This window comes from Mauremys reevesii, linkage group 9 (genome assembly GCF_016161935.1).
Source record: "Mauremys reevesii isolate NIE-2019 linkage group 9, ASM1616193v1, whole genome shotgun sequence".
Lineage (NCBI taxonomy): Eukaryota > Metazoa > Chordata > Testudines > Geoemydidae > Mauremys > Mauremys reevesii.
Genome location: NC_052631.1, coordinates 14,195,430 through 14,217,607, shown reverse-complemented (window position 1 = coordinate 14,217,607; position 22,178 = coordinate 14,195,430). Strand labels below are relative to the sequence as shown.

The window sequence follows — 22,178 nt, the reverse complement described above, 5'->3', positions numbered from 1 at the left end:
TTTTAAGCATATTATATAATATGCTTGGAAGGCAGCATCACAACTGACAAAACTGCTATATTTAGGGGCACGTCTACACTTAAAACACTGCATTGGTGCAGCTGCACTGCTATAGCACTTTAATGAAGACACTCTAACCTGACAGGAGAGAGCTCTCCTGTTGGCGTATCCACCTCCCTGAGAGGCATTAGCTATGTTGGCAGGAGAAGCTTTCTTAGGCCTGGTCCACACTAGGGGGCAGGGGTGATGTAAGATACGCAACTTCAGCTACGGGAATAGCATAGCGGAAGTCGAAGTATCTTATTTCAATTTACCTCTCGTCCTCATGGTGCGGGATCGACGGCCGCGGCTCCCCTTGTCGACTCCGCTACCGCCGCTCACTCTGGTGGAATTCCGGAGTCGACGGGAGCGCGTTCGGGGATCGATATATCACGTCTAGATGAGACGCGATATATTGAGCCCCGATAAACTGATCGCTACCTGCCGATCCGGCGGGTAGTGCAGACATACCCTTACTGACATACACAGGGGGTTAAGGTCGGCATAACTACGTCACTCCTTAGCAACACAGTGATACCAATATATGTCTGTAGTGTAGACCAGACCCCAGTTAAGAAGAGCATGCAGGATCAGACATTTGAAGAACAGCTTTGCATCTTTGGGTCAGAGTGCAAGCGTGTGCACACAAAGATGCGTGAGGATTTTTAGTTAATAAGGCTTCTAAAGCGTATGCAAGAACTGTGAGATTTACATGAAATTAAATAAAGATAGTCTAGCAAATGCAAATAAACGCAGAAATGAATATTTTAATTTTGATTCATGATTACTACCTAACCATTGCAATGCAGTGATGAGCTATTTATAGTCCGAGTCCTCAGAGTAATTTATTTATTTATTCTTTTTGAGAAACAGATATTGATTATGCTTCATTTTCTGTATTTATGTTAATAGTATCTCAGAATATTTTCATATTGGAGTACTGTCTGTATCTGCTCCTGCAGCTCCACAGTCTGACAAGCACAGTGTGTAGATTTATTTCATCTGCATTATTAATTGAATTAAATTGAGGATTCAGTCATTATTGATTTGCATTTCTCCTTTTTAGTAACTAAAAGGGAAGCAAGTTAGAATATCTGTTAAAATCAGACGCAAGAAAAAAAAAAGAACAGAAAACACCCCAACCCAACACCAGATCTTTTATTTCTTCAGTAACCCAGAGATCGTAATCCAACTTCATTTACTCTGGCTATGGCCCCTATCTCCTGCTATGACACCACATGGGTAGACACCCATGGAATTCAAAAAGGCTCCACCATCTGGCTGTGCGACAGGTACTGGGGTTCCCCAGCATGAGGCCCACTACAGAATCAGGGCCATATTTTGCAATCCTAGTATTTTTAAAACATAAATATATGGAGATTCACCTATCTCATAGAACTGGAAGGGACCCTGAAAGGTCATCAAGTCCAGCCCCCTGCCTTCACTAGCAGGACCAAGTACTGATTTTGCCCCAGATCCCTAAGTGGCCCCCTCAAGGATTGAGCTCACAATGCTGGGTTTAGCAGGCCAATGCTCAAATGACTGAGCTATCCTTCCCTCCCCAACATGCAAAAGAGGTTTGCCAATTCTTATTATACACATTTGTTAGCCTCCCATTTTATTGCGGTGTGCATCTTGGGGATAGTGCTTAGAATGAGGCAGGGATCTCCATGATCATGTTTCCAAAAGTAGGCAAATAAGTAAACTTTAGGTATTTTTCTTTGCACAATCTTTTAAGAAATGTGGTACGTCACTTACAGAGCAGAGTTGTTCAGGGGGCACCAACACCTAGAGCCATAAATCACTGTAGATATGCATGCAGAACTCCCCCTGACATCACTTGGCCTTAATGTAGCAGATTACTAGTTTAGCACCATGACAGGGATCATATTTTAATACTGATGAATTGTCCATCACCAATTTCTCTAGTGTATTAGGCACAAACATACCTTTCTTCTTAGATATAATCAAGTTGTCTCTTTCACAATAGTTTCCCTTCATTTACATTCACTTAAGACAATTGTAAGAAAAACTCAACCTGCGTTAACTGCAGTATTTATTCAGATATACACCTCTACCCCGATATAACGCTGTCCTTGGGAGCCAAAAAATCTTACCGCGTTATAGGTGAAACCGTGTTATATCGAACTTGCTTTGATCCACTGGAATGCGCAGTCCCGCCCCCCGGAGCGCTGCTTTACCACGTTATATCCGAATTCGTGTTATATCGGGTCGCGTTATATCGGGGTACAGGTGTACTTAACGATAATGAAAAGTGGTGGACTGGCAGGCCACAGAGTGAAATCCTTTGTTTACAGAACAGGTACAGGATGGAAAGTGGCAGTGAAAGCTTCTGCTAATGTGCCTGAACACTGATTGGAGAGTCCAGGCAAAATCTTGACTCCAAAGAGTCAAAGGGAACATTTGATTTTCATGCCTTTTTGATTTCTGGCTTCTCTGCCGAGATTGCAGCTGTGGTGCTGGTCTTTGAGATGTGGACAATGACTGAGACCACCAAAGAACCATCTGATGGAAAGAATTTCAAGTCACCTCTGGCCTGACATTGAACTGATAACGAGTAGAAAGGGATTATATTTCATTTCCAATGATTTGAGCCTTCTAGCATCACTGTGCCTTAATGACTAAATTCCCAGCATTCCTCTTAGTCTATTCCAAGTGGGATTTTTTTTCAAGGTGAGTTATTGATTCCCCTTTTCTTGTCATAGGATTGGGTAATAAACTGCTGCAAATCCTTCCAGTCCAAAATGTATACTTGCTTTTCTTTTCCCTGCTTCAAGCCCTAGTAACACATTAATCAATACTCATTTTTACCTGTGAGAATGATTCAGAGCCAGGTCAGGCTTCCTCATCCTTAGGTAGCAGGTTACAAGCTTCGTTTCAATAAAACTGGCAATACTTGAAATATCTTGGGGGGATGCATCGAAGGGTTTCCCTAATGCTGCACCTTTACTGCAGAGCTATAGAAAAAAACAAAAAACATTGTTCACTAATTTGCAATATACTTCTGGTAAATGCATTTCTTAGCTGGTGAATGAATAAAGTTGACGTCTGAGTGAAACATACTCTCACATTAAATATTCATATTAATATAATAACAATCGATACACACTATCTATGAATGTAGTATAAAATATACTGTCACCTTTCATTGTGCAATACTCCATATAAGGGATATTCCAGACAACATATAAAAAATTAAAAGCTAAACAAGCACAAATAAAAAAAAGATAACCATGTTTTCCCCCTTCACAAAGTAAGAACCTGCTCCCAAGCGCATTGAATTCACTGGGAGTCTCTGGATCAGCCCCCTAAGCAAAGGCAGTGTCAGGAAGCATTTATGAATGTCTACATACCAAAAGAGAGGAGACTTTAGACTAGGCTGTCATAGTCAGACTTACAGTTAAGAAATCCCAGGACATAATAGGAGGAAACCAAAGGGAAATAAGGAGGCAATTGTCTTTCCCAGTTCCCAAGTAATGGGCAAGATTATTTGCCTTTGTGGAAAAGTCCCATAAAATATAATAGGGATGAAGCCAATATCCTTGGTTTTATTCTATTACTTTAAAATTGTATAGAATTTAATAGTGAGTAATCCCCTATGCATAGGTGGGTTTTTAGGACTCTTGCAGAATTCTGAAGCACAAATATATTTCTCTGTTCAATTATATGAGCTTTTTAAAAGGCCTATGAAAGGGAATCATTTTATAATAAAGTTCCACAGGGCCTTTCTATGAGGACAGCAGGGCTGCCCAAAGGATTCAGGGGGTCTGGGGTCTTCGGCGGTGGTGGGGCCCCGCTTCGACAGAAATTCGGCAGCGGGGGGTCTTTCCACTCTGGGACCTGCCGCCGAAGTGCCCCGAAGACCCATGGTGGGGGCTTCCCGCCGCCGAATTACCGCCAAAGACTAGGCACTTCGGCGGCGGGTCTTGCTTCGGGGGTAATTCGGCGGCAGGGGGGGCCTTCCGCCCTGGGGCGGAAGGCCCCCCCTCCGCCGAAGACCTGGAGCAGAAGAAGCTCCCAGGGCCCGGGCCCAGCAAGAGTTTTTTGGGGCTCCCAGAACGAGTGAAGGACCCTGCTCCAGGGCCCCTGAAAAACTCTTGTGGGGGCCCCTGTGGGGCCCGGGGCAAATTGCCCCCCCCTCTGGGCAGCCCTGGAGGACAGAGGTTAGGCTCTAGGACTGGGATTTGCAGTTCTTGGTTCTGCTTCCAGCACACTCACTTTCTGACTTTGGGCAACTCACTCATGGACACTCTGTGCTTCACTTTCCCTGTCTGTAAAATGGCGATAATGATATGTACCTACCAGGGACGGCTCTATGCTTTTACCGCCCCAAGCCCGGCAGTCAGGCGGTCTTCGCCGCCCCTGGTACCTACCTCTCTGGGGTCTGTGAGGGTTAATTAATGAATGTTTCCAAAGCACTTCGAGATCTTCAGGGGAAGCGCAGAAGGATTATAGAACCAACAGAGATGTAGACAATGACTGTTCTTTGTGTGCCAAGGAAATCTTTCTACACTTGATTCTGATCCCATGCTCAACTTGGGCAGCACCTTCCTCAGCATATAGCCCCGTTGGTTTTAATGGGATTATAAATGGATTAAGGTGCTATTGAACATTAATAAGGATGTTAGAATCTGGTCCTATGGGAGACGGGTCCAGCTGTGTTAAACAGATAGGCTGTGGTAACAGTAGAATCTGTTAATGAAAATCCAGAGTGCTAGATATGTGGTGACCATAAGACTTGTAAAATAAGTTATCAATAAGGGCCTCCCATCTCACCAGACATTCAGATAGACCACTAAAAAGAGCTGCCATCCTCAGACGTGTTAGGAAAATAATGGTATAGTTCACCACAGAAAGTTACAGTCCTCAAGTTGAAATATACCTGCAACTGTTTACTATACTTGAGGATACACAGGTCATATGGCTTACAGCCAGGAATAGCAGAGAAGTGGGAATATATCGCACGAACACTAACTTTCCCTTGTTAACAGATAACCTCAATACCTACTTGCAAACAAAAATGTTTTATAAAGATCCTTATGCTTTTAGGGGATGAGGATAACCTGCTCTTCCTTTATGATCTGTTCCTGCTATCCTGCTCCATCCCCCGTTGCAGGTTATACATATTTTCCCATTGAGGGAGCTTTCTTTGCCAACTGTTGAGATTAACAGTTGATATTTCATAGCTCTTCATCTGGCCTTGAAGCTCCTACGTCTCCAGCCTACTGGAGATAATCCAGCCCCGGAGCACCCAGAGAGTCGGTGCCTATCGGTCTGCCTACCGGCTCGCTAAGGGCACATCTGCGCTGCAAGAGGAAACCTGCAGTAGCGAGTCTCAGAGCCCATCTGTGAAGCCCACCGTGCTTCCTAAGCTGGACCTTGGGCTCTGGAGCCTAACCCTGAACATCTACACAGCTATTGTTAGGGCTATAGGTATGTGCTCTTAGACTTACTGCTGCCAGTTTCTGCTTGCAGTATAGATGTACCCTAAGACTGAACAGTGCTTAGCAAGGGTGCTCAGAGACTCCTGGGTAGAATTTAAGAACAAAAAGTTGGTTTGGATATAACCGGTACTAAACTGCCTCAGCTACAGACAAGGTAACAAACTCTCTTTGTTATTTATTTAGGAAAAAGGAACAAGTTTACAAATCCTTGCCATCTAAATATCAGAAACAAAACAATAATTACAAGAGTTAGTTTTTGTTTACAGAGACAAGCTATGGGAGTATAGTCATCAGGTCCTTCTATTTAACAGGATGTTACCATGACAATGGAATAACTTTTTAGTGTCACATAAAAAGGGAAATTGAAATGAAGATAAATTAGTTGACCATTCATAGGAGGAGGGTACTGAATTAAATCACAAACACACTGTGGATCCAGTGGAAAAACAATGTTTTTAGAGAAAATAATTTAACAGAAGTGTAATTGTAATATGTCATTCCTCCTGACCAGAGCAGATCTCTTTAAGAGGATGGCTTTAGTGGTACCTATTGGGAATTGGGGATGGGTGGGCACAAGCCCACCCACAGCTAAAGGTCCCTCCCCTCAGCCTAAGGGGAGGAGCTACCGGACCCAAGCAAATGCGGGGGTGGGGAGGGGGACAACAAATGATGGCTTTAGTGGTAGCTAAACTCTCATGATGTTTTCATGAGTGATGGGATTTTGGAGGGAGCTGTAGCTCCTCTGGCGATGATGTGAGAAGCTCCACCCCCTCATGAAGTTCAGCCCTGCCAGAAGCTGACAGTCTCTCCCCTCTGCTCATCCTTCTCACAGCGGGAGGAGAGAACAAAGGGTACATCTACAGGGTGATAAAAGACCTGGAGCACGGCTGTGGCTGGCCTGGGTCAGTTGACTCAGGCTCAAAGGGCTTGGGCTGCAGGGCTGAAAATTACAGTGTAGATGTTTGGGGGCAGGCTGGAGCATGGCCTCTGAGACCCACCCCTCCCCTGGCAATTTCCAGCCCTGCAGCCCAAGCCCCGTGATCCCAAGTCAGCTATCCCAGGCTCAGAGACTCAGTTCCACAGGTTTTTAATTGCAGTGTAGATGTGCCCTGAGAGCCCAGCAGTCCAGTGTGGCTCTGCTTCTTAATCCCTGCTCCCTTCCTGTGAGAAATATGAGCAGGATGACACCTCTGCTCCTCTCTCTTACCCCTGCAGCATCCGGTCTGGGCAGGGATAGTGGGCGTGAAGAGTCCTTGGAGTTGCTCCCCCACATCAGGGATAGGGGACCCACTGCAGCCCCTCAGGCCTGGGGGAGGGTGGCAAAGGGCCCTAAAAAAGCAGAAGTGAGGCTGGGGGAACAGAAGGGGTGGAGGTTGAACTGACTGGGGCTCTGGGGGACGGGGGATGGGCAGCTCCTGCAGCAGAGGACAACAGTGTGTGTGTGTGTGTGTGTGTGAGAGAGAGAGAGAGACGCACATGGGATGGGCAGGGGGAGATTAAAAAAAATCAAAAGGCAGACTGAAAAAATCCAGTCTAATCTTTATGCCAAAAAGTTCTCATGATATTTTGGGACCATCGCTTGATTTTTGAGGGTCCAACTCTCGATTTTTGATTTCGTGAGGTTGGCAATAGTGAGTTAGGATTTCAGATTTGCCAAAGATGTGCCTTTAAACTCTAAGATCTCACTGAAAATGATCTATAGGACCCTAAGAGAGCACTAGCCCCCAAGCAAGTTCTGTCTCAGAAGAGTAACTTCTGCCTGGATCATGGTACACCCAAGGCCTTGCCCACCCGAGTTCAGGTTTGACAATTCTGCATTGCCTACCGTGCACATTACTGTGCTCAAAAACCTTGGAACGGAGGACTGGGCATATGTCGGTTTCTTCTCTGTCCATTTCCTCCCCTCCAAAATTTGTGAGCTGCTAATCTCTGTTTTAGATGCAATAATCAATTGTTTTAAAAATGTGCTAAGCTACATTAAACAGACCAACACATCTCTTTAAATAACAAAGGTGGCACAGTAAGCAAGTGTCTCCATAGTCTCATCTTATTTTGCACATACACACACTAGAAACAGGAAGGTTCATGTACCATCACTGACATTTAACCCTTAGAAGGCTACCACGCTCTTTAAAATTCATTTTGTGTGATTGTAAAATATGGAGCTGGTCTCAAAACAGACAACAGGGGTCATACAACCAAGAGTCCCTTTAGTTTAGGGGTGATGAATATCTTCTCTTTCCCTTCTCGCCTCTGCTGGAAGAAGTTGTGCACTCTGCAACACCCATAAGCTTACAATTTTCTATTATCTTGTTACCAGGAAGAGTTATAAATCAGAGAATTCATCACTTGTAACTTTACTCATGGTGCCGTATACATCTGCTGAAGTCTTTCTATGGGTAAGACACATTATGTGTGGCTAAAAGATTCAGAGAATTATGTTCACACATCAATGAGTGTAAAGGTATCATTGGGTTTCTCAGTGGCAATGCTTCTCGGCTGAATAGGTCATGCTGTGACCTCTGTTAAATTTATGGGAATTGGAGAATTGAGGCTACTCCCTAGACTGCAAGTTCTTGAAGGATAGTGAGAAGGAGGGAATCATTCAGGATCCAAACACTGAAATTCTTCAGTTCAGTGTCTTTCTCAAGGTTTCATTTTATTGCTGATTTGAAAAACCATGTTCAATGCTATAATCCTTCTAAAGTCTTTGAAGGGAGCATGAGCCTTGTCAAACTACTTTAAAAGAGATACGGATTTGCCAGACGAGCTTTGATATAGACAAGAAGGATGGCTTTGTCATTAAGGCACTGGGCTAGGACACAAGGGGTCAATTCCTACCTGTACCATATACTTGCCATATATCCTAAGGGGGAGATTTTTCAAAGACATAAATGACAATCTCTCCTTTAATCAATTTGGTCCTCAGTTCCCCATTTGCAAAATGGGAGTAACAATACTTCATCTGTCTTGTCTATTTATGTAGTAAGTTCTTCAGGGCAGGAACTGTCTCCTAAGTTTTTATATAGTGGCTAACACAATGGGATCCTGACCTTGATTTGAGCCTCTACATGCTACTGTAATGTCCCAAGTACAGTGTTGCAATTAGAACATTCTCTATTCTCAAAAGTAAAAGTCTATGCACAACAGAATATTTGAAATGTTTAGAGTACCTGACAGTGAGATGAACAGTACATTAAATAAGCTAATAGCTATTACCATCGTTGTAAGGAAGACTTTTTTGTGTTAATACGAACAAGGTTGGAAGAAACCTGTGTTGGGTCATCCACCCCAATTCATTGCAGCAAGCATGTAGCCTTTTGAAAACCATTCAAAAGATGGAAGTCTTGGAAAGGTTCCTAGCTTTTGCACAGGTGTTGTTGTTTTCCAGTTATGTTACAGAGCACAGTTTGTTTTTAATGCCGAACTGGGAAATTTGGGGGGTACTTTTTACGAAAGATTTTTGTGCCATTTTGGGTCTGTGGAAATCTTTGTGTGTCTAGAATTTTTATAGGTGCTATAAAGTTGAAGAAAACAATTTAAACAGTTGAAGTTTTACAGCCATTCTGGGATTAAAAAAATAAAAAGCTGAAACATATCACTTTATGTCCTGCACATATGACAGACAGTATTTTTGCTTTCAGAAGGTTTACTTTTAAACTGAGATAGTCTCAGATTACCTAAGAATACTTACCCAGGGTACACTGAAGGGAGAGTACTTCCAGCAATAGTGCTCAGTGTCTGAATGGCTGCAGAACAATATTTATTTTAATGTATAGTATGACAGCTTCTAGAGGTATCATCCACAATTGTGGGCCCACTGTCCATACACATAATAAGAGACAGTGTGTGTGCCAAAGAGTTTACTATGTAAATGGAGAAGACAAAGGGTGGGAGAAAGGAAGTATCTCTATTTTAGAGCTGGGAAACAGACAGAGATTAATTATATTATATACTCGTCAGTGCAAAGACTGTCTCTTACTGTATGTATTGGATGTATAGAGGCTAGCACATATTGACTGAGGCCCCTAGCTGCTACAAGAATGCAAATAAAGAGATTTGGCCAAGGTCACAGAAGAAGTTTGTGACAGGAAGAAATTGAACTGAGATTTCCTAAATCCTAATCCAATGCCTTAACCACAAGACTATCATCACTAAGTACTGTGCTCAGGAGTGCTATCATATTGCTGGAGAGACAAGGTGGGTGAGGTAAATATCTTTATTGGACCAACTTCTGTTGGTGAGCGAGACAAGCTGTCAAGCTTACACAGAGCTCTTCTTCAGGTCTGGGAAACTAAGGACATGTCTACACTACACAGTTTTGTCAACAAAAGGCAGATTTCATTGACAAAACAATGGAGTGTGCACACTGCAGTGCTCTTCCAGCTGATTTAACTCTCCTGCTACACCGACATAATAAAACCACTAGTCCATGATTTTTAGTGTCCAGCAGGGTCATGAATTTAAGTTCCCAGGCTCGTCTTTTGAAAGTGTTGTTCAGGTTTCCTTTGAGGATGAGAATTACTTCTCCTTAGTGTATGTGCAACAGGCCTCATGGCTCGTGACCAGGATTCATCACCGAATTTTGTCCACTGGTTGGAGAAGAGCTCTGCATAAGCTTGAAACATCACCTTTCTCCCCAACAGAAGTTGGTTCAATAAAAGATTTTGCCTTGCCCACCTTGTCTCTCTGATATCCTGGGACCAACAGGCCTACAACAACACCGAATCATACTGCATGTCCATCAGCCAACAGTTCTAACACTGCAGTTTCGTCCTAGGAACTGCCTCTTACAGTAAGCTACTTCCAGGAATAGCTTTCAAAACTTGGCAGCATCCACTGCTGTTTATGGCTTGACCACCACAACCTTCATAGAAACTAAATATCTTTTCCCAAGTAATTAAACAAATAAATAAATAAATACAGTCTCTGAAACCTATTAGTATATTCTGTTCAGCCTCACTTTCCAAGCAAAATGATAGGACAGCAGTATAATAAAGAACTAGTTAACAGTGGCATAGTATAACCTGTAACAATCAGTGTGGATGGGGAAAAAAAAAAGAGGAAAGGACTGGCTCTTAGTGATATCATTGGTCAAAGCCCAACTTTCCTTCTTCAGTTCAACATTATATTGGCATCTTGGGTTATAGCTTAGGTCAACTGAGCAGGAAATCTATGCAAAAACTCTGCCTTTATTGTTAATGATATTTGTGTAAATAACTTTCTGCACAATGAATTGAAAGGGTCATATCATTTTAATTCATTATTAAAACTGTACGCAGCTGTCACACAAGAAGAGCTAAATTCGCCAGGCTTTTCACAAGCTGTTCTGCCATGAATGTTTTGTATAGGGTATAGATGGAGATATGATTGTCTATTATTTAGATAGTGCTGGCAGTGAGCTAGGTGCACCTGTGACATGCAAAACTCTGGAAGACTCTCTCTGATACTTAAGGCCCCCATTCAGGAAAGCATCAGTATTCAGGAAGGGCCCTGAACCACATGTGTAAGTGCTTTTCTCAGCCAGAGTCTAAAACAACTTTTAGTGTGTCTCACTTCAACAGTTAAGAGTATGTGATTGGATTGGTTGCAGGGTGGGCCTGAAAGTAAAAAATTCAAATCCAGCTCCAGATTTCCAGCTCCCCAAAATTTGAGGGTATGTGAATGTGGGTCTTTTGTTCAGCCCCTATGAAGATGGGGACCATTTGCAAAATTCAGATTTCAAATGCCCACAAAACTCAGGGGACGCTTAGATCTCACATTTCAGTTTGTGTTCATTTCTAGTTGGCTATTAAAAGACAGTGGTCATTTGCTACACTATATTATAGATATATATTTATATATAAACTTGACATGAAGTATTCTCATCTACAGTAGCTAAGCATACAGTCCCTGCAGCAGTCCCACCCCTTAGTCATGCCCGTCTAGTCTCCTAATTTCAGTCCAAAGTTCTACCCTACTTGTAACACACAGCTAGTGCTGTTATCATAAATTATTTACATCAGAAGTGTTAAATCAGGACACTAAGTTTTCAGAAAATGTCATCCATTTTACAGAAATGAATCCACCATCATATTAACCTGTGTGCCGTACTATAAAAATGAGGCCCTCATAAGGAATTATTATTTCACAATATGCTCCAGATGTGAATATTGCCACGGTGAAAAGTGTGGTCAGGGAAGCAAAAACCCACAACTCTGCAATTAAACATATATTATTGAATCAATATACCGTGATGGTTCCAGAGGAGCTATTGTGGTCTGAGCAATACAATCAAATCTCATTTATAGAGCATCTTGTCTTGCAAATGTCTCATGGCACTTTCTGATCTACCATATCTAGTATCACACATCTACAGCATGAGATGTGAATATGTTAGCCCAGATAAGGGACAGATTCACTCTACTAGAGCAAGGAAATGCAAATTTCGGCACCTGTTCTCTGTTACTTCTGGCTACACCATTATCCTGTCAACCAGGCTTGTAACCAAGGGGTCCTCGTCAGCTTTTCTCTCTCCTCTCTTGATTCCTGCAGCCTCCTTTCTTCTGGTCTTTGGATACATTCAGTCCACCCAAATGCAGCCACTCAATTTATGTTCCTTTCCTGTTAATCTGACCATCTTGCCCTCAGCCAACTCCCACTCTCACTACACCAATCCCCAGCTTCTCTTCATTCAAATCCCACCCAAAGACACAATCGCATTTAACTCTACCACTATATACAAATGTTCACACATCTCAGTGCACCAAACCAAGTCTTAAGGCAACATCGGTGAGAAACAGAAGTAATTGTTTCAGAACTGGTGAAAAGCAACCATTTGTGGAAGTTATTTGCTTCCACAATTCCAGCAATGTGTGTGGTGGGGTAAACTCCAAAGAGAGTCTTGCTCTGAATGCTGCTGTCAGCACGCGGTATTAGAAACCTGGCAATCTCACTTGCATTATCAACAAGCAAAACCAAAGCCCTCCCCGAAAGCATCCAGAACCTGTCTACACCCACCTACGCCTTTCATTGTCTGCTTCACAGTTATACAGCTTTTCAGCACTTATATTCATCCTACTCCTGTTCAGCCTTGGAGAGTGTAAAATAACAAATGGGTCTGGTAAGAGCTGTCACTGTCTGCTGTCTTTGTGTGCTGGTGTGACTCTCTAAATGGAAACAAAGTACTTTAATAACACATTTTCTCCAACCTGTCCTCATAGATAAAGTTACCTTCCAATCAGTCCATGAACACTTACCAACGCAGAGTGCCCACTTCAGCCTGCATCTTCAGCTCTCTTCTCAGAGGAGTCTGTATAAGTGTGCAGCAATTTAATTTAAAGACTCTTCAGGTAAAAAATACTATAACATAACACCCCTACCATTACCACCACCTGCCTGTGCTATTTAATCTCCGCTGTGGATGTTTGGACTTACTCCGTACTTGCCCAGATAGTAGTTCTCCCTACAAATTAAGCCAAATGTCACCATGTTTTCAATCACTGTTGCTTCCAGTCATGAAATGCCACAGTCACAAATTAAATAATAATCCTCGTGCCCTGTGTAATCCTATTATGCACCTTCCAGACAGTGGCCACCAGCCCAGGTGCTCTAATTAATTGTCCCACCATGTAAATTCCCAGACACTGGTGACAGGGAGCTTTTCTATGGAAGTGTCTTGATTCTAGGAAGAAGCATGGATTCTAGGAAGAAGCATGGACTCATGCTTAAGGCACTGAACTGAGCCAAAGCAGAGCTGACTTCATCTCCTGGCTGTGTCAACGACTTCCTGTGTGAACCTGGGCAAGTCACTTAATCTCGCTCTTCACGTCCCCATCTGTAACTGTAGGGACAATTACACTTCCCTGTCTCACGGGGATATAGTGAAAGTACTTGCCTTAGTGTCTGTGAGGTGCTCAGATACTATGTTGATAGGGCCATAAAAGTACCTAACATAGTGCAAGACTCACACTTTGACCTTGGCCTTTGTGCAGTGGCTTAGGCAGAAGGTAACTCAGGCCTATAGAATTGGGTGGGGTTGGTGGTTTGGGGTTCCTTTCACATTATTGAGGCGACAGTGACTAATCTAGCAATTGCCTGCCAGTTCGTAATTGTTGGTGAATCACTACTAATTGATGGTTTTGAACATATCGAAAACCCGCTCAGAAGTGGGTTGCATGGCTCATAAATACAGGTAATAAAATATTAGTTAAAATAAATTAGTCACAAGCCATATCTGGGGCCTCCTTATTGTTGGATCCACCCACTGCATTTCTGTGCAATATTCAGGAAAGTTTAGAGATGGTTCCAGCCTACTAAGTAGGAAAGAAGCTCCCCAGCATGCAAGATCTCTAAGCTGTCTATTCAAACACAACCACCTGCTATCAAATTGGCTATGGTACTTCTCTGTCTGCCATTACTATAGAATCTGAGCACCTCAGAATCTTTAATATATTCATCCTCACAACACTCCTGTGAGGTAGGGAAGAACAAGTACCCCATTTTGATTTCCAGGAGGTCCAGCAACTTTAAGAGACTTGCCCAAGTTCACACAGGAAGCTTGTGTCAACCAGGAATTGAACCCATCTCTCTGGCAAATACCCTTACCACTGGACCATCCTTCCTTTTCTGTATGATGCCTACTGAGGGTCCACTATATGGACCACATCTTAGTTTCTCACTGGTAGTGATACCTTTACCTGTCACCCATACAGAGCAGTGGGAGTTTCAGCTGTAAGTGACAGGTAAGGGTGACTTTTTTTTTACAGTTATTATTATTTTGTTTATTAATGTTTCCAAGGAAATAGGAAAATATTTTGTGCTTTTGAATGCCCATCACCTGCAGGTAAATAATTTAATAGCATGTAAAGATGCCAGTTAGAACTAATTATAAAATGACTGATCTGCTTTGGCCCTGAAAGGATATCAAAATATGCTCCGACCCTTCTGTAATAGGGATTTTGCTTCTGCACAAGTCTGATGGGGGAAACACATTCTTTTATGGATTCACACATAGCATTCTTTGGGAAAAAGCACTGTGTAAGCCAAGTAAGTAACATCAGCTCAAACAAGGAGTCGGGCAGAGCGAGATAGATCTCTTGTGGACAAATAGCTGTGCAGATTTTAGCTCTACCATGGCGATAGGCACTCTAGAAATGCCTGGAAGACAGAAAGATTCAAATTCAGTGATGAAAAGGTGAGGTTTATGCCCAAATGGCTCATTATAACAGAATCCCACTCCATTCCACAAACCAGATTTGATCCATCTGTAAATTTCACATCCCTGATCTAAAATCTTCTAGAGCAATAAAAGACAATAAGTAGCAGTGGGGAAAAAATCAATGTCTTGGCTTTGAGGCCTAAAAATATAATTATCGTCTATAGGGAGAGAAAAACTGCTGATTATGAGGCTTTTCTTCAAGAAAGTTAAATTCAACATATACATTTAAGGAACAGCTTTTGTTACTAGAGGATGAAAACTTTACTACTGGAGTGTAAGCTCAGCATCTTGATTCTAAGCACTCCGGGGGCAAGGGCTATCTTTGTCTCTGCAGCAATGCGGCCTTGATCCTTGGATGGGGTACCTACCGGCTGCCTTAATGACGATGATAATAAAATAACTTAAGGGTCTGATTCAGCTCTGAAAAGCAATACAGTACAGAGACTGAATTTCCAGCTTCAGCCCAGGGGATTTTTCAGTTCATAAGGGTCAGACTGTGGCTGGCTTGTTCAGGGGCACAATGAGGAGGGGCTGGGTGAAATCACATGGAAATGCCCTCTCTTCTCTTTCATGCCTGTGCATGAATCAGCTGCAATTGCAGTCCCCTGTGTACTCCCTGGGACACAAGCCATGCCAAAAGGCACAGGAAGGAACATGGAGAAGGCAGTAAATGGCTGCCTCCTATCCCTCAGAGCAGCTAGTAAGAGTTTACTGGCTGCAGAAAAGAATCTATCCTATATATCTCCAAGCATGGTGCAGTGGCTGCACGCCCTAAGAGCTCTAGCAGACACTGTGCTCAATGCCTCCCAAAGCGCCCACTGCAGCAGAGGGGTCTACATTGTCTCCATGCAGGGCAGATGTGCCTAGCAGGCACTATCTGACCATGCTATTTCAGATTAACCTTCTGTTTTGTGTGTAAGTGTTGCAGCTGCTTGGGAAATACTCATCTTTGCTTCGTGCCTCATTTGCATAGAAGGTATGTAATAAGCCACATGATGGAAGGCTATGTTGGATCTGATTGCCTAATTGTAATTATGTCCACCGTACCCTACCACCTTAATTTTCTCTCCCCAAATATCTGGCCTTCAAGGATGGTGTTGCTGAGAAGGTGGAGATAGTGTCTCTGCCAATAGCTTGTTTCACAAGGCAACAGCAAGTCACACAGAGAGTTAATTTAAAATTAGAAAGTGCACTTAAAAAAAAAAAAGACACTAATGCTTGTTTCAGTGTCACAGACACAGAGCCCATAATAGCCATCGGTGGAATATGGAAATAATCCAGCTCATGAAAAAGACCACGATGGCACTCTTGTGAATTAATCACACTTTATTTGAGGTCTTCACCTCACTCGTGGGATGAATTTCATATCCCAGAGACACACGCCACTCTGGATATAGTATGTACTGCAATACTGTGGGATTCTTTCTATGCTCTTAAGTAACAGAGTATTGTTAACTTCTTTCATTTCTTGGTTTAATGACTGGGAGAAACATTTTCAGGACAAGAGTGCAAAATTTAAAGTTTTAAAAGATGTATGACACAGCATGATGTTTATGAAGTATTTTTATACTTTCCAATGCTGGGAAGATTAATTTAAGATAAGATCTTTTGACCCTCTCTCCCCCATCCCAAGGCACCATGTTTCTTGCTAGCTAAGTTATTAACAAATGGCTACAACGATATTTTTTGACATATGTAAGTCTGAGTTTTGTAGAGCTTTTGTAACCCACATGCCTGGTATGGTGTTCTGTACCATCTAGTGGTGACGAGAGAGAGAGAGAGAGAGAGAGAGCGTGAGATTTTAGCTCATGTGGTAGAGGCTCACGCACTAAGTTCCAGAGGTTCCAGGTTAAATCCCGCCCGCCAACAATGGGGGTCTGTCGGTGTTACACCTGATAAAGCGGAAGAGTTATTTCTCATATCCCATCATAGCAATTCAGATGTTTCCTTCTGTTCCAACAGATGGAGGCCAAAAACTAAGGTGAATTTACAGCGCTTTCCTCTCCACATACCATATTGCCAAGATACAGGGACAGTACATCAATTTCTTCAGGTGTTCTCCTTGCTAGTGGCAGAAACCACTTAGTTCTTAAGCTCCATTGATGAGACATCTCCAAGGAAGCATTATTTTGTCCTACCCCAGATCAAGTGTAATGCAGCAAAAAATCCTGTCTGATTATTTTAATGGCTGATAAACAGTACAGAAATGGTAAAAAGCAACTTATTCTCCTCTTGATAACAGCACTTTTATTGTGTCTGTGGTGATCAATAGCATGCGGTCTAATACAAGAGTCTCTGAATGAGACAAGAAATTCAATTTTCCTCTTCTCCAGATATTTTCCCTTGATTAATGAAATGTTACATCTTTAGAGTTAGACTTTCAAAATCAACATTTACATGTGCAAATATATTATCAGGTTAGTACATAGGATGTACTCTGAGAAATACAAGGATAGTGTCACTAGTGCAGGCACCTCTAAAACAGGGACAGAAGAGTGTTGATGCTGTAGGTAGGTGTGCAAGGATATTTTAAGAAAATAACTGATATTATTGTTATTGATTGTTTGTGTTATGGTAGCACTTGACTCCAATGGAACTGCTCATGCACTTAAAGCTTGGTGTATGCTTTTTCTGGATCGGTGCCTCAGACTCAAAATAAATAAATGATATGTCAGGATAAAACAATAATTTCTTTCCTTAAATCTGAATGATATCTGTGATTGTTTTGCAGTTGAAGACTCACTTGAGGTGCCAAGTGTCTTACTGACAATTGCTTTGGGAACCATAAGTTTGAATTTCCTGGCCCACATGCATGAAAACTCTTAACCATAATGTTCATTAACTTATTGGCAGTCAAGGGTAAAACTATAATTAGGCAGGCCAAAAAAGAATCTGAAGAGTAATGAGCAAAAGACACAAAAACTAATAGCAATTTTTTTTAAAGTACATCAGAAGCAGGAAGCCTGCTAAGCAATCAGTGGGGCCACTGGACAATCAAGGTGCTAAAGCAGCACTCAAGGAAGACAAGGCCATTGCAGAGAAGCTAAATGAATTCTTTGCATTCTTCACTGCAGAGGATGGAAGGGAGATTCCCACACCTGAGTCAGTTTTTCAGATGACAAATCTGAGTAAGTGTCCTGGATTCAGGTGTCAGTAGAGGTGGTTTTGGAACAAATTGATCAATTAAATAGTAATAAGTCACCGGGACCAGATGGTATTCACCCAAGAGTTCTGAAGGAACTCAAATATGAAATTGCAGAACTACTAACTGTGGTATGTAACCTATCACTTAAATCAGCTTTTGTACCAGATGACTGGGGGATAGCTAATGTGATATCATTTTTTTTAAAAAAAAAGCTCCAGATATGATTCTGGCAATTACAGGCTAGTAAGTCTACCTTCAGTACGAGGCAAACTGGTTGAAACTATAGTGAAGAACAGAATAACCAGACACATAGATGAATACAATTTGTTGTGGAAGAGTCCGCATGTCTTTTGTAAAGGGAAATCATGCCTCACCACTCTATTAGAATTTTTTAACAGGGGGATCAACAAACTTGAGAACAAGGTTTATAAGTGGATATAGTGTACTTGGACTTTCAGAAAGCCTTTGACAATCCCTCACCGAAGGCTCTTAATCAAAGAAAGCTGTCATGGGATAAGAGGGAAGGTCCTCTCATGGACTGGTAACTGGTTAAAAGACAGGAAACAAAGGGTAGGAATATATGGTCAGTTTTCAGAATGGAGAGAAGTAGGTAGTGGAGTTCCACAGGGATCTGTACTGGGACCAGCGCTGTTCAACATATTGATAAATGAATGGAAAAAGGGGTAAACAGTGAGATGGCAAATTTATAGATGATACAAAATTATGCAAAATAGTTAAGTCTGAAGCAGACTGTGAAGAGTTACAAAGGGATCTTGCATAACTGGGTGACTGATGAAAAAATGGCAGTTGGAATTCAAAGGGCAACAAAAATTATTAGGGGTATGGAACAGCTTCCATGTGAGGAGAGATTATTAGGACTAGGACTTTTCAGATTGTAAAAGAGACAACTAAGGGGAGATATGACAAGGTCTATAAAATAATGGAGAAAGTAAATAAGGAAGTGTTATTTATTCCTTCTCATAACACAAGAACGAAGGGTCACCCAATGAAATTAATAGGCAGCAGGTTTAAAACAAACAAAAGGAAGTATTTCTTCACAAAACACACAGTCAACCTGTACAACTCCTTAACAGAGGATATTGTCAAGGCCAAGATTAAAACAGCGTTCAGAAAAGACCTGGATAAATTTGTGGAGGGTAGGTCCAGCAATGGCTATTAGCCAGGATGGTCAGGGATGCAAAATCATGCTCTGAAGTGTCCCTAGCTTCTGTTGCCAGAAGCTGGGAATGGGCAACGGGGGGTGAATCACTTGATGATTACCTGCTATGTTCATTCCCTCTGAAGCACCTGGCATGCCACTGTTGGAAGACAGGATACAGGGTTAGATGGACCAGTGGTCTGACCTAGAATGGCCATTCTTGACCCAGAATGGTCATTCTTAGGTAATGTTCATAAATACAGACTAATGCACATTGGAAAACATAATCTGAACTATACATACAAAATGAGATAGATAATTTAGACTCTGTTGCCACTCAAGAAGAGATCTTGGAGTCTGTAACTGGGTGTGACTCACCTCCTCATGGCCGATACAGGAATTACCTCTAGCAGCCAGTGTGCCCTGCTCTGGTGGTGCTGTCACTTCTTCTGCTCCTGGACCCACATCCCGCTAAGGACCACAGTGTCCTCTTCAGTGATGCAGCCCTCCGGCTATGCCACACACTGTGCTCCCCTCTTCTGGGGGCTGTCTCTGCAGTCCCTCTCCAACCACTTTTCTCTGTGGAGACTGCAGTCTTGCCATTTCCCAGTGGCGAGTGGGGGCGGGCACCCTGTCGAAGGCTGCTGCTTGCTGTGCCCCCTCCGACTCCTTGGTAGATTTCCCTGGGCCACTTCCCTGTAGTCCCAGCACCCTCTTTGCCCTTCCCTCTGGGACTCAGCCTGAAGATCCCTGCGTTTAGCTGCTCGCCGGGTCTCTGCCTATAGCACTGCTTTGTCCAGGGTGCTTGCTGCCTTCAGCCTGCAAGGCAGCCAGTCTTTCTCCCGCTTCAAGCCCCAGGGAGTAACTGAAGCTGCTCTGCCCTGCAGCGCTTCTTATAGGGGCCTGCCAGGCCCTAACTGGCTGCTCCCCTCAGCCCTTCGCTGATTGGCTGCCTCCTGAGCAGCCTCCCTCGGCTCTATTAACCCCTTAGAGCCCAGTGTGGGGCAGGTGCCCCATCACAGAGTCAATGTGGGTAGTTCTCTGAAAACATCTGCTCAATGTGCAGCAGCAGTCAAGAAAGCTAACTGAATGTTAGGACCCATTAGGAAAGGTATAGATAATAAGATAGTAAATATCATAATGCCACCATATAAATCTATGGTATACCCAGACCTTAAATATTGCACGTAGTTCTTGTAACCCATCTCAGAAAAGACCTTTTAGAAATGGAAAAAGTACAGAAAAGGACAACAAAAATGATTAAGAGTATGAAACAGCTTCCATATGACTAAAAAGACTGGGACTGTTCAGCTTGGAAAAGAGACAATTAAGGGGGGATATGATAGAGGTCTCTAAAATCATGAATGGTGTGGAAAAAGTAAATAAGGAAGGGTTATTTAGTCGTTCACACAGGATGCAGGGGTCAACCAATTAAATTAATAGGGAGCAGATTTAAAACAAACAAAAAGAAGTATTTCTTCACACAACGCACAGTCAACTTGTGAAACTCATTGCCAAAGGCCAAAACTATAATGGGGTTCAAAAAAAAAAAAGAATTACATGCGTTTATAGTGATTAGGTCTCTCAATAGCTACTAGCCAAGACTGTCAGGGATGTAACCTCATACTTTTTGTGTCTCTGACTGCTGGATGCTAGGACAGAACAACAGGGAATGGGTCATATGATAATAGCCCTGTTTTGTTCATTCCCTCAGAAGCATCTGGCATTGGTCACTGTTGAAGACAGGATACTGGGCTAGATGGACCATTGGTCTGACCCAGTATGGCTATTCTGATACACTTATGTTTTTGCACATAATTATAAAGCAAGGAGAAATTTTGTGGACATTTGCAAGAGATGAGTTAAATAACTACAACTTCCAGTCACCTTGATTTGCTCAATAAAGTGTCTAAAATAAGGGTCTAAATATCAGTCCCTCTGAGATTAGTCCTTAGAAACCGGAAAGCTAGGCCAGATGTCAATAAGCATCACCCTCAAAATAATTTGATTTTTTAATGACTTCTGCGTAGAATCAACCTTTTCCTGTCCTTCTTCATAAAGCCAAAATAGAAATCTATGTACTTTTTGATAAAGATAATGGCCAAGATGATGGTTCAGTGAAGTTAAGGGGGATGGTGGAGAAGAGGCACTTTTAAAAATCAGACCACTTGTTTTAGAGTCTAAATATGATTTAGGAGCCTAACATCAGGCTAGGTAAAACTTCTAGCTTCCAAATTCTTAATAGTCCCTTATGGGTGAGATTTTGCAATACTTATTGGGAAACAAGGCAAGACTAACTTGGGCTGTTGCCTTATCCATCACTCAAGCTTTATAGGGCAACTATATGAACTTCTGGAGACGCTACCTTCAAAACGCTGTAATATCACTTCTTTTGATGCAGCCTTTGGCTGCAGCGTGGCACAAGTGTAACAGGCTAATCACTAATGATTAAGAGAGACTGATGCCATCATTAAGGTTGATTCTGCACACAAGCAAACAGTTTATCATAGCCTGTTCCCAGCAATTGTAATCCAATTTCTGTTATCTTTCATTGTTTAAAAGAGGAGAGAGCAAGAGCAAGAGTGGGAGACTGCACATCAATCTGATCAAGATGTAAAAAAACTGGTGCTTTTTTGCGATTATGTCAGTTTTATAGCAGCATTATGGAAACACGACAGGGAAACTAAAATCTGATTACGTCTAATTCCTTGCCCATTATGTGATTATTATGAACCATGACTTCTACTGGCACAGTTTGAATTACACGGCTATAATACAAGGGATTTCCAATATAATTAACTGAGACTGGCAGCACCGAAGTAATCTGGGCATAACTTTGCAATGCTGTGGCTTCCTAAAGATTTCACAATTTTTCTCTTTCTTCTCTTCCAATAGAATTCACTGTATTCTTATTAAAGCCATGGGCATTCCTCCTTTTATTCCATTCATCTAGGAAGTTATTATAGCACTGGTGAAACTATGGTACCTCACCCACAAACTTGGCCAAGATTTTCAAAAGTGACTAGGGATTTTGGGAACTTTAATTTTGGGAGCCTGATTTTTCAGAAAGTGCAGAGCATCCCCCCTCTGAAGATTAGATTCCTTTAAGGTGCTTGGGCCACTAAGAATAGTCAATCAAAATCATCTCTCGGTTTTGGAAATCTTAGCCAA

At 42.3% G+C, this 22,178-nt stretch overlaps 1 protein-coding gene across 6 annotated transcripts in view; it reads right to left on the bottom strand.

The window, feature by feature from the left end:
• SPATA16 (spermatogenesis associated 16) overlaps positions 1-22,178 on the bottom strand; it is a 137,424-nt gene that overhangs the window by 92,336 nt on the left and 22,910 nt on the right. For all 6 annotated transcript variants that reach the window (XM_039486929.1, XM_039486925.1, XM_039486930.1 and 3 more), the window contains exon 3: positions 2,872-3,017. In XM_039486929.1, the coding sequence (XP_039342863.1) occupies positions 2,872-3,017 (146 nt within the window). The remainder of the gene's footprint in view (positions 1-2,871; positions 3,018-22,178) is intronic.